Source organism: Drosophila mojavensis, unplaced genomic scaffold (genome assembly GCF_018153725.1).
Source record: "Drosophila mojavensis isolate 15081-1352.22 unplaced genomic scaffold, ASM1815372v1 contig_231, whole genome shotgun sequence".
Classification (NCBI taxonomy): Eukaryota; Metazoa; Arthropoda; class Insecta; order Diptera; family Drosophilidae; genus Drosophila; species Drosophila mojavensis.
In genome coordinates, this window is record NW_025318772.1 from 6,836,617 (window position 1) to 6,849,100 (window position 12,484).

Below are 12,484 nucleotides of genomic sequence, written 5' to 3' on the forward strand. Positions count from 1 at the left end.
CATTAGCATTCGCATTGTCGCCAGCTCTGTGATGTTTGTTGTTGTCTCCTAATTCCGTTATTTGGAATTACGTAATTAAGAGCAACGCTCTTAATTTTCTTGATAGTGCAAAGAGCAAAGAACCCATTGTCAAAAAGAAATCAAATAACAATTCTTACATTGTGAATGAATGATATGTAAATGATATGTTGAACCTCTCTCTAATGCGGAAGGCACAGCATTTACATAAGCTATTGATAGTACAGGGTCTTGATTGTTCTCACTGCAATGTTGTATTTCTGATGCTTTTTTTTCTTGTGAGAATATTTTTCCACTTGAGTAACTCTTGAACTTGCAATATTAATGTAATCCATAAAGATATGTTTTTTTGTTGTTCTTATTCTCTTTTTGTATTCGTCTTTAATTGATTTGATGAGAATGGCAAACGCAATGATTACGATCTTTATAAGAGTTATCAAACTGGAACCAGATTTCTATGCATTGAACCCACTGAATGAGGTTAACTGTATTAGCGTTTAGATAACATATATTTCAATTCAAGAGCTCTCAAGTCTGGCCAAGCTCAATTAATCCAGACAAATGATTTTGACTACGTCAATCGACCGATCGATACCGATATCAATGGAACTACGTAAGCAACAGCCATGGGGCTAAGCTCTGACTGCTTGCAGAGTATGCAACAGTCAACGTTTTACATAAGCTTTTATTTTTGTGCACATTTTTAGTGTATTACCTGAATGTACCTCTAAAATTATTGTTCAGCTTTTCTCATGCATATAATTATATATGAGAATCGCATGGAAAGGAGCATGTCTAATATGTATACATATTAATAATTGAGAACAGCCAAATGATGGATGCATGAATGACGATCAACTGCGAGGCAAGTATAAAAATAGAGAATACTTTCAATTTAATTCGAATTAAATAAATAAATGCATAGGGGCGTATACCATTGACATTTTAATTGGTTTTACCTGGGCGGGTCTCCAGTTTGATCGTTGTTGTTGTTCCTTTAGTCTTTGTTCGGGGACAGCGCACGTGCAGCTTTTATTGGATATCGGTTACAAGATTCAAGTGCATAAATGCCGTTAAGCTCGTCATGTATGCAGACCACGTAACCAGACACGCCCACACTTTCACGCATAGCACTCATTCATCAATAATATTCTTATATGTATGTCATATATGCTTGGCACTAATCTAATGAAATTGACCTAATTCAATTTATCTTGAGTGACCGAAAAATAAAACTTCATTCCACTAAACAACTCGAGAACTTATCATAATGTCTACAAATACTACCTTGGATACTAGTGCAGGCAGTCAAACGAGAATATTGACTTTGTACAGTGAATACGATCAAGTACTTGAATATTGAATACCCTGAGAGGTGATGATTATATATGATGTATCCCCCATAATTTTTCCACAATTTTACAGATATGATCTTTGAACTTTGCAGATGGACAATTCTTAACTATCAGGAAAATCCTACATAATTTTGTAAATAAATTTGCCTTTGAGCGGTTATTATTAGTAATATTCAATTAATCTTAATGCCATCGAGTCCATTTTTCATATAATTTTGTTATACAGGAGAATTGTTCGAATGAGCGGGATTTCTAAATAAACAATTTTGATTGCTTCCGATTTTGTATGATTATTTAACATGCTTAAAACTCTCTATGCGACAGGTATACATATAAATAATGTCTGTCTCATCCCTAAGAAACCGAAATATAATACTTGGTGCATGATTGAAATTGATGGCATCCAATTTGTTGGCGCTTTTTACTGGAGACGCGGTTCTTTAAGTGAATGATTACCCACGAGACGAGATGGGAATTATGCAAAAATATTTATACTAATCTGTCCAGCAGTGGACGCTAGCGAGTAAATGAAATAATCTACGATATAGTGACCGAGTGCCCGAGTATATACCCTGATACTATGTCGCAATGTCAAAAGAATTTTGGACGTCTACAATATTATTATATAGATATGGATAGGCTTTGTTTAGACGGATTGGTTATAGCTATAGCTGAGCACACAGATCAGACCAACCACAAAAACGCTATAGTAAGCAATGTTGTACAGATTGAGGCGACTGAGCAGCCCCGAAATGTAGCTGGTGCTGACACCGGCATAGCGATTCCTCTCGTGAACATCGCTCAAGTCCTGCCATTCAACCACTTGGGGCCGTATCACGAATAAAGCATTTATTGCCGCCCTCAAACCACTCTCCACTGCACCACCCATCAGATTGCGATTGCTGTTGGCCGCCGACGCTGAGCTGGACCAGATGACTCGATTCCAGGGCTTGACCTGGGGCGTATGCAGCGTGGAGCTTAGCTCACAAGTCAACTGTTTGTAGTTCATGGGGTCGAGCATTTCCTCGCCAAACTGCTCTGCCAGCACATCCAGCACAGTATCTCGCACGGTGCCGGCCTGCTCCTCCGTGTGCAGCATGTAGCCGGAGTAGTGCAACGAATTGCTTTCGTAACCCACCACAAATGGATCGACGTTCAAGAAGAGACCCGAGTATCCTTGGGTTATCCAATACGAATGATCGTAGCGCAAAAAGAATTGAGTTATCTGACCCGTTTGCCGCTTAGCTTTGCCCCGCCCGATTGTACGGTAGTGTCTGGGTAGCTGCGGCTCGAACTCCAAGGATTCCACTTTGTTCCAAGGTATGGCCAGGATGACGGCCTGGGCTATGTGCCTTTGGCCAGTTGAGTCGGTGACCAGCACATAATTCTTGAAGTGTTGCACCTTAATGGCCTTCGCATCATACTGGATCTCATTGTGCCTCAACTTTTCGAGCAACGCTCGCAGCAGAGACCTACAGGACAAGCTCAACAGGGATTTCGGCATGGTGAGATAGCTGCGATTGCAATTGGAAAATGTTAAAGAGCAAATGGAACTAGGAGTACCTACAGGTCAACTAGCACACTCAGTCCACCCGACGTGCTACACAGACACATAAACTCGTCGTACTTAATGTCCTTGGCCGACACTCCGGAGGCCAACGTAACCAGATTGTACATAAACTTCCGGGACAGACTGAAGAATAGATTCTGACATATATGACGCTCCATCGTTGGGATTCGGGTGCGATACCTAAAGACAATGCGTAGATCAGTTGAATGGCTCATCTATAAGGCTCTCAACCAACTTATAACGAGAGTCGAACTTATTCATCCGCAGATCGAGCATATGGATATAACGCCAAAGCTCAAATTTAGCTAGAGTCGATGTTAGACCACGGTCCAATTCCCAACAGCGATTCAACGATTCATTTCGGTCGGACTCCTTACGCTCATTGACTGCCACGTTCAGCTGTGTCAAGAAGGCTATTAGTTCCGATTGGTCCTGTTGCACAAAGCGATTTCCCTCGGAGCTAAGCTGGCCGCCGGGCATCGAGCCCTCTTCAATAATTTTCACATTTAGCGTATCGACTTTGTTTAGTATTTTGACTGCGGAGGTTAGCCCGGACAGACCAGCGCCCACTATAAGTACGTCAAGTTCTGGTAGTTCATTGCCAAAAGGTAAGTCCATTGGGAAACTGAAATCGTTTTGACATCTTCAATTTTGGAATCTGAAAGCAAAAACAAATTGACTCAAGCACAGCTCGAAAAAATGATTTCAATAAATGTTGCATACTTTCAGGATGCCACATAAAAGCAAATCGCTGGTAACTCAGCTAGACTAACCAAGTGAAACTCTTGGGTTATACAAAAAGAGCCTTAGAGTAATCATAGCAGAGGTATAAGGTGTAGCATTAGGTATATTATTTCTTGCTAAAGTTCAGATAATATATGTACTCCTACATCTACACTGCATTTGCACTGCAAAAAATGAATCCGAGACGGAGCGAAACAAGGTGCAAATTTGGTTGCATACTTTCAGGCTGTAGCGTTAGAAACTTTGCTACGGCATGGTAGTCCAAACTAATTACATTGAGTATATTAACTTTACTTAAAGTTTATAGCAGAGAAGTGCAGCAACACACTCTCAGGACGCTTTTATCGTTGGGGTAGAACTATTTTAAGTCACAGATGTCGGTTACTTCACAAACATTATTTAAAAACTTCACAAACTTGTTTTTTTTTTTTTTTTATTTATTTTTTTTTTTTTTTTTTTTTTATTTATTTTTTTTTTTTTTTGATATTTTGATTTATTAAAGCCATACGGAGTAGTTTAGTAACTCCTTTGTGTGCTTTTTTGCTAAATCCCTTGGCTGCCTTCTGTTGAGCCTCCTTGGAGTTCGACTTACTGTTAGCATATTTGCTAGCCATACGAGGAGCTCCAGTAACCCCTTTCAGGTCTTATGATTTGTGAATAGGAAATATAAATAGTCTAGCTTTTAAGTTAGCCATTCATATATTAAGATATGCTATCTCTATTCCTTATAATATCTTAGATTATGTACTATCATTATCAACAGATGTTTGTGTATGCAATATGTCTACAAAGATAAGCCCTCCTCAATCAGAATTTATAATATAACTATTATCAACTCATATAAATTTATTTTGCAAGTCTCGCAAAACAGTCTGTTAATCCGTTCAGATCTGTTTAAACTCAATCATTTCAATTTTGACACAGACATTGAAATTGACACTCATAACTATTTTAACCCTGAGCATAAGTTGTCATCATATCATTTGCGCCACGTTTATTCTGGTTAGCTAAATGCACACAGTGAGAATACAGATCAAATGAGCTGCGCCTAATGAAATCAGCCTTCAGACCAGATCAATATTTATTGTTTGCTTAATAATTAAGTATACCTTTTTTTATGATTTTTGAACCATGCAAATGACAAAAAAATAATTCAAAATAATAAGAAGTGACTGCTGTTGATAAAATCTTTTGAAAATACTAAATACTAAATCGCTAAACATTTTTGTTATATTAACAGTTTGACTGATAATGTATAACTGTTACAGTTGCTATGGGAACACAATTTGTGATAACAAACAAAAACGCAGCCGTATCCAAAAATAAAAATAAGAGAAGTTTACGCTTCAGCTGATAAAATAAAATAATATTTTATAACAATGATTAAATTATTTACGCTTGATTTAATAATAGCTGCTTGCCTGTACAATGAACTCTAGCTAAAGTAGAGCGCGCGCTCTCTCTTTCACTCTCACTTTCCTATCGCTAACAATGGCGAATCCATCTCTATAAAGAGACCCATTTCTGCAGCTAATCTAAGTCTATAAAAAGTTTATAAGAAATGAATTATTATGAAATATATTATTTAAAAAGAAGAAGAAGGAGAGACACCCTCAATAATGATAATTGTCTTTGTTTCGCTTTGCTTCTCTTTTAATGGAACAATAAATGTATATAATTTGAGTTTCTACAAACGATTTGGTGTACAGTTCAATACACGAATGAGTTGCAATACTTTTTCATCGAATAAATAAATGCAAATTGCTTCAATTCACTTAAATGTCCACTCAGGCCCTGCTCCGGCATCCTTCACCCCTCCTTCGTACTCTTGCCATTGAGCATGCTATGCAACTCCTCGGCGCGGGGCTCCTCCGTCTGCTTGGACTTCTTGCCAAAGTTTTCGCCATCCGCAATTGTCTCCGGCATCGGCTTGTTCAGCGTCTCTGGCAGCAGCAGCGACAGCAGCCCAGCGGTCAGCGAGAGCGCACCACAAATGACCAGCGGCAGGGGTCGCCAGATTTCGCCCAGCAGATTCAAATACGGAGCCAAAATGCCACCGACGCGCGCCACCATCGAGGAGGCGCCCAGGCCCACATTGCGCACCACCGTGGGAAACTGCTCGGCCGTAAAGATGTACACGGTGCCATAGGACGAGGTAATGGCCAGCTTGCCGATCATGGCGCAGGCAATCAGCAGCCAGTTCATGTCGCTGGGCACGACGATGGTCAGCAGCAGGCTGGCTCCGGCCACGAGCATGGTGCCGCACAGGATGGTGCGACGACCCCAGCGATTGAGCGTAAAGAGCAGCAACAGGTAGCCGGGTATCTCCACGGCGCCGGAGATGACAAAGTTCAGCAGCTGATTGCCGCCCAGGTTGTTCGTGTTCCACGAGAGGCCGTAGTAGACGCCGCTGTTCACGAACCAGTCGAAGAAGATGAGCAGCGTCTTGCGCCGCAAGTTGGGATACCGCAGCAGATCGAACACGGAGGCTGCTGGTTGGGCGGCGGCCAAGGCATTCTTACGATTAATCTCTTCGGCCTCATCGACTAGCTGGGCATAGATCTGGCTGGGTATTTCCACGCCATTGACCCGGGCCGCCTTCTCGATGATCACGAAGGCCTCGTCCTTGCGTCCCTTGGACAGCAGCCAGCGCGCCGACTCCGGCACAATCCAGTAGTAGCACATGAAGAGCAGGCCGGGCAGCGTGATGGCGATCTGCAGCCAGCGCCAGTCGTGGATGAAGTAGGCAAAGCCCGCGGTCAGCATGAAGCCCACGGAGAAGAACATTTGCACTGTGACCCCTGCGAAGAGGCGATACGTGGCGCCCACCATCTCCATGGCAATGACGTAGGCCACCAGAAACACGCCCGATGTGGTGGCGCCCACAATGAGCCGGGAAATCGTATAGCTGAAATATTCCGGCGCCACGCCCGCCACCACGCCGAAGACCAGCTGCGTCACCAGGGCGGCAAAGAAGGTGGGCTTGCGTCCCAGCTTGTCGCTCAGCTGGCCAAAGAAGAAGCTGCCTAGTAGCACACCCACCATGAACAGCGAGTCGCTGGTGGCGCTCAACAGGCTGCGGCTGCAGACCATATTCCACTCGGTGACGGCGCTATTGAGATACTTGGACTGATCGTATACGTAGCTGCTGCACACCACTGTACTCGCATTGCTGGCCGCCGTCCGATTGCCCTCGAGATACTCTGGGCTGTACTTGAGATCGTAGTAGACGCAGGTGTTGGGCTTGCCGATGACGCTGTCGTTGGGGTAGGCGCGCGGCCACTGCCAGCGGGGCAGCGACTCGAAGCGGGCGGTGGCCGCATCCTCGTGCGGCAGCAGGCACCGGAACTCGGGCCGGGCGAGCAGAAACACTCCAGCCAGCTTGTGGAAGGCGCAGACTATGGCCGGCAGACAGAGCAGCAGGTAGATGCGTTTCTGATACCGCCCAAACTCGCCCAAGTGGGTGATAACGTCGTCGTAGCCCATGGCAGCCGATAGCAGTCAGTCATGCACTGATATATATATATGTATATGTATGTACGGTCTAATCGTTGTTGCTTTATTGGCAATCACAGCGATCGTCACAGTCGTACGATTTGCAGAGCTTCGAGCGCGCTGTCCAATGGCTGGCGCACAACTCGTTTTGGTTGTTTGGGCCGTTGCGTATACGCCGCGTACTGCCGATAAACTGGCGCGTTATTGGGCAATAAAATGCATATAAATTGAGCCGCTGCGCAGTCCAAAATTTGAATTACGTTCTATGTGTATAGAGATTTTCTGCTGGGGCTTGTCAAAGTTGAAGCGCGCAATACGAACCGTTCGTGATCTGCGCCAGAACGCGACTAAGAGCGATATGCAGCAGCTGTTCCGAGCATTTACAAATATCAGAAAGCAAAAACAAAAGCAACAACAGCAGCAACAATGCTGACAACGAGGCTATCTACAAACTCCGAGCAGCGCAACGCCGCTCTGCTGCTCAGCATTTGCCAAATCGCAGTTACACGTGTGCCCAGGTAGCCAAATCAGTTGCTCTCCAATGAGTCGAGCTCGGGGAACTGCCAGGGGATGCAGACGACGATCGACGATCGATGCTCGATGCTCGTCTAGTTTCTAGGTCAAAAGCGGGGTTGCATAGCGCCTCGAGCATCGCTCGCTAATTGCAATGCAGTTGGCAAGATTCCAGACCAAATGCACACCTGCCTCACGCGCGCTCTCTTGCTCTCTTTCTCTCTCTGTCTCTCTCTCTCACTCTCTCTTACTCTCTTGACTCTCTGGCATGCATTCAGCCTCTCTCACACTGTTATCAGTGAATGCTCTCGCTCTATCTGTCTTTCTCTCTTTTGCCCTCTCTCTCTCTCTCGCTCTCGCTCACAAGTTTTGCAACTTTGTTGAGCATCGAAACGTTCTGAGCAATAAATATGATAATATTCAGCGTAAACTTGACCGAGCCGAGTGGAAAATGTAACACATGTAAATAAACAATAAATTCTTAGCTTATCATCTAAATTACTGTTGACGACTGAATTTATTATATGTATGTACATAAGCCTAACGCTATAACTGTATTCATTCAGAAAGTGAATAAAATTATTTGTTTTTTTCTTCTAGCTAAATGATTTGTCGAAGCGTTGACATCTGCTTCGTTTATAGGCAGTCCGGAAAGGTTATTGGCTATAAAGTCTACATGGTTCTCTAAGTCAAGAGTTCCTATAAAATTGACTCATGTATTCTGAATATTTGAGAGTTTGCTAAGAATGTTTAATAAATATTGAAATGGAATTTGTATTGAGTCAAAATAAGTATAGATTACACTTGTTAAAAATTCAATTAATTTTTTTTTTTTTTTTTTGCCTGATAACCAGAGTCTCGTGTTTTCTTAATGCAGATAAGAAATTCAAACAGACGAGGAACAAGAGTAGAAACAACGGAAATAGGTTTAAACATCTGTTAAATTAAAAAATAAAAATATATTAAAATTGAGCACGTTGCTCCATACTTTACAGACTTTACGACCTTAAATAGACGACACGAGACGAATTTAATTTGCGAACAAATTTCTAAATCCGGGTGTGAAGTTAGACAAATGAGGCAATATATTATAGGCTATAAGAAATTTAGATCTAGTAAATTTATAGAAACGAAATATGAGTTAAGATTTATTTCGAGTTAAGATTTATTTACTTTGGTCCAGGAATAGATACAATTTCGCAATATATATTAAATATATAAGTACATAGAGATAAGTACATTTGTCTAGAAATTCGATATAATGTTAAGTCGTAAGTAATTAAGTAAGTACTACGTTTATCGTATACATACAGACATACAGAGATGCAGATACATATACATAGAGAGTAAAAATAATACATTGTCATAATGGGCACAGGGTTGCAGTAGAGCACACTATCAACTTCTTTTCTCCCTCTTCAATCCCTAAATGGAATATTGGGCAGGACAACAGTAAACCTACCCCCTAGTGATGCTACTGAGCCCTGCTAAATGCCTAAAAGAGAAGAATTTTCTATGCGCTGTTTTTTTTTTTTTCACTTTTTCCTTTTTTGTTTTTTTTTTTGGCATGCATATGAGATTTCAAAAAAATAATACTTTGTCTTTTATAGGAAAATATAGCTGTAAATACATCAGCTAGAAGGTTAATGACCCACGACAAGCTTGGCCTTAGCTAATTAGCAAAAATTAATTTTTGAGGAATCTCAAGAAAAAAAAGCTCACGTAGGGCACTCAAAATGAAGTCTAGTCTAGCCGAAGCCACAGCTAAGTTGAAAATATTCTTTTTTTCGAGTTCAAAGATCTTATTATTTAGTACCCTTGTAGAGGCGATGCTATGAATATTGTTATGGAACGTGGAAGACCTATAGATGTCTAATAAACAGCGTTATACTTGTCTGTTTTCAAGCAAATGAGTCAAAGTCTTTGTCTTTCTAGTGCATAGGAGTTGAATATGAAAAAATCGGACGACTAAATGATATAACTGCCAAACTTTATTAGTCTATCAGAAATTCGGACAAAAAACTTGGTATTTTAGAGAATATCTATCAATATCAATATCTATCAATATGGAACTATAATTAAGGAAGAATATCCAAGTCTCTATATAGGGAAATCCTAATATAGGCCCATCATTAAACTTACTTTTCGTATCAAATTTGGAACTTTTATCCTCAGATCTCTTGAGGTACTTCTCAAAACGTATATCCGTATGGATATTGTCTACAAGGAATTTCATCTTCGACATGTGCCGAAGTCTTCGGCTACTTGACTTGCTCAGTATTTGTGCCCGTTGCCATTGAGCATGGCCGCATTTAGGGGTTGTGCTTCCAATGTCTCCCGCAGCTCCTTGCCTGTTTCCAAGTAGGCATCGGTTGGCTCCTTCTTACCGAATCGCTCGCCATCCGCGATCGTCTCCAGTGTCGGTTTGTTGTGCGTCTCCGGCAGCATCAGCGACATGAAGCCGGCGGCCAGCGAGAGGGCGCCATAGATGACCAGGGGAAGCGGTGGCCAAATGGTGGCCAGGGCATTTAGATAGGGCGCCAGCATGCCAGTCAGCCGAGAGACCATGGAGGCGGCGCCCATGCCCACCGTGCGCACCACCGTAGGGAATTGCTCGCTGGAGAAGAGATAGATGGTGCCGTAGGAGCCCGTGATGGCCAGCTTGCCCACCATGGCGCACGTGACGATGAGCCAGTGCATATGCTGTGGCACGATGATGGTCATCAGCAGGCTGACACCGGCGACCAGCATGCAGCCGCAGAGTATGGAGCGACGGCCCCATCTGTTCAGGGTCAACAGCAGGAAGCAGTAGGCGGGTATCTCCACGGCGCCAGAGATTAAGAAGTTGAGCAGGACATTGCCGCCCAGATTGTTGGTGCTCCAGGAGAGGCCGTAGTAGACGCCAGTGCAGACCAGCCAATCGAAAAAGATGACGAGCGTCTTGCGGCGCAAATTGGGATAGTGCAGCAGATCCCACACCGAGGGCGGCCTAGCCGTCTCCTCCTTCACCTCCTGCTTGCAGCTGACGCCCTCGTCCAGCAGAGCGACCAAAGTCTCCTTCGTGATGTTCACCCGATTGAAGTGCGCCGCCTTCTGTATGATCTGCATGGCCTCCTCGTTGCGGCCCTTGGACAGCAGCCAGCGCACGGACTCCGGTATGATCCAATGGTAGCACATGAACACCAGCCCGGGCAGGGTCAGGCCGATCTGCAGCCAGCGCCAGTCGTGGATGAAGTAGGCGAAGACCGCCGTCAGCATGTAGCCCATGGAGAAGAACATCATCACAAAGATGCCAGCGTACAGGCGCTTGGTGGGACCCACCATTTCCATGGCGATGACGTAGGCCACCAGGAAGACACCGGATGTGGTGCTGCCCACAATGAGGCGGGCCAGCGTATAGGTGAAGTATTCTGGCGCCAGGGCTGCCACCACGCCAAAGATCACCTGGATGACCAGCGAGGCAAAGAAGATAGGCTTCCGACCGTGCTTGTCGCTCAGCTGCCCGAAGATAATGCTGCCCAGCAGCACGCCCAGCATGAACATGGAATCACTGCTAGCCGCGAGAAAGCCACGTCCGCACACCAAGTTGAACTCGGTGACGGCGCTATTCAGGTATTTGCTCTGATCGTAGATGTAGCGAGTGCAACTCTGGCTGCTGTTGCTCAGCCGATGGTAGCTGCCATTGGTGTAGGCCACCTCGTAGTAGGCGCAGCTGTCCTTTTCAGGGTATGCGAGCTGCTGCAGCTGCGCCGGCAGCTCGTAACTGGCCCCATCCACATCCGTGGGCAGCGCGCACCGGAACTCCGGCTTGGCGAGCAGAAAAACCCCGGCGAGCTTGTGAAATGCCACCGGTATGGAGGTCAGACAGATGAGCACATAGATGATCTTCTGGTAGCGGCCAAAGTCGCCCAGCTGAACGATAACCTCATCGTAGCCCATTGCTCCGTTGTCCGATTCTCGACTCTCGACTCTCGACACTCGACTGGCCTTTAGCGCAGTTCGTCAATCACTAAAAGGTTTCGCTACTCTCCGCTCTGCTGCTCTGCTGCTCTGCTGTTCGGTTTCTCTGCTTTCTTCTTCGGATTCCCGCTCGCCAATTAACGCTTGTGCCAGCTGTGACGGTGACGTGTACTTTGTACCCCGCCGGAGGCGGACGTAATTAAGAGTGAGAGAGAGAGGGAGAGGCCGCTAGAGAGAGAGGCAAGTGTAATTGTCTCATTGGCAGCAACACGTGTTGCCCAAAAATTTAGCAAGAACTGCCGATTCAGAGCGAGTTTTCGGCACACGAATTGCTAGCAAAATGTTGCAATTCTCAGAAGAATCGTGCGACAGCAAAAAAATAAATTTGAATTTTTGTTCTTTTTTTGCTTTTTTTTGTTTTCTGTTAGGTTTTGGCCCGCATGCGGCAAATGCGTCAGGTTTGCCCGCTGAACTAAGCTGCGCGATTGAAGGCCGACGAAAGACTAAAAGCTTTATTGCCGACGCTACAACACGATATACTTGGCCCATATACTGGCGCACAGCCGAATGGCCGCGTATCCATCACGAAAACCGACGCGTCGCACGCCCAGCAAGCGAGAGCGAGACGTCGATAGTGGGAGAGAGCGCAAAAAGAATGGCGCTCTGTTTGCATCGGAGAAATTTATCCAGCCATTAGAAGAGAGTAGTAGGGAAGGAGAGGGCAGAGGGCAGAGGGCAGAAGGAGCACGCGAATGATTGCAAAAGCGGGTGCAGAGGAGAGAGCAAAGCCGGCAACAACAAACTTTGCTACCCTATAAGCATGATTACT

The 12,484-nt window shown here is 44.5% G+C and overlaps 3 protein-coding genes across 3 annotated transcripts; all 3 read right to left on the minus strand.

The window, feature by feature from the left end:
* Window positions 1-1,502: 1,502 nt before the first annotated feature.
* LOC6575207 lies at window positions 1,503-3,623 on the minus strand. The gene is made up of 3 exons (XM_002001187.4): window positions 3,179-3,623; window positions 2,941-3,123; window positions 1,503-2,887 (listed from the first exon to the last, which is right to left on the minus strand). The coding sequence occupies exons 1-3, from the start codon at window positions 3,559-3,561 to the stop codon at window positions 2,020-2,022; spliced, it is 1,434 nt and encodes a 477-aa protein (XP_002001223.1). The 5' UTR covers window positions 3,562-3,623; the 3' UTR covers window positions 1,503-2,019.
* Window positions 3,624-5,322: 1,699 nt separating this feature from the next.
* On the minus strand, window positions 5,323-7,534 carry LOC6575208 (organic cation transporter protein). Its single transcript, XM_002001188.4, has one exon. It carries the CDS (start codon window positions 7,171-7,173, stop codon window positions 5,497-5,499), a length of 1,677 nt encoding a protein of 558 aa, XP_002001224.1. The 5' UTR covers window positions 7,174-7,534; the 3' UTR covers window positions 5,323-5,496.
* Window positions 7,535-8,836: 1,302 nt separating this feature from the next.
* On the minus strand, window positions 8,837-12,161 carry LOC6575209 (organic cation transporter-like protein). Its single transcript, XM_002001189.4, has one exon. The coding sequence runs from the start codon at window positions 11,632-11,634 to the stop codon at window positions 9,970-9,972; it is 1,665 nt and encodes a 554-aa protein (XP_002001225.1). The 5' UTR covers window positions 11,635-12,161; the 3' UTR covers window positions 8,837-9,969.
* Between the last annotated feature and the right edge of the window lie 323 nt (window positions 12,162-12,484).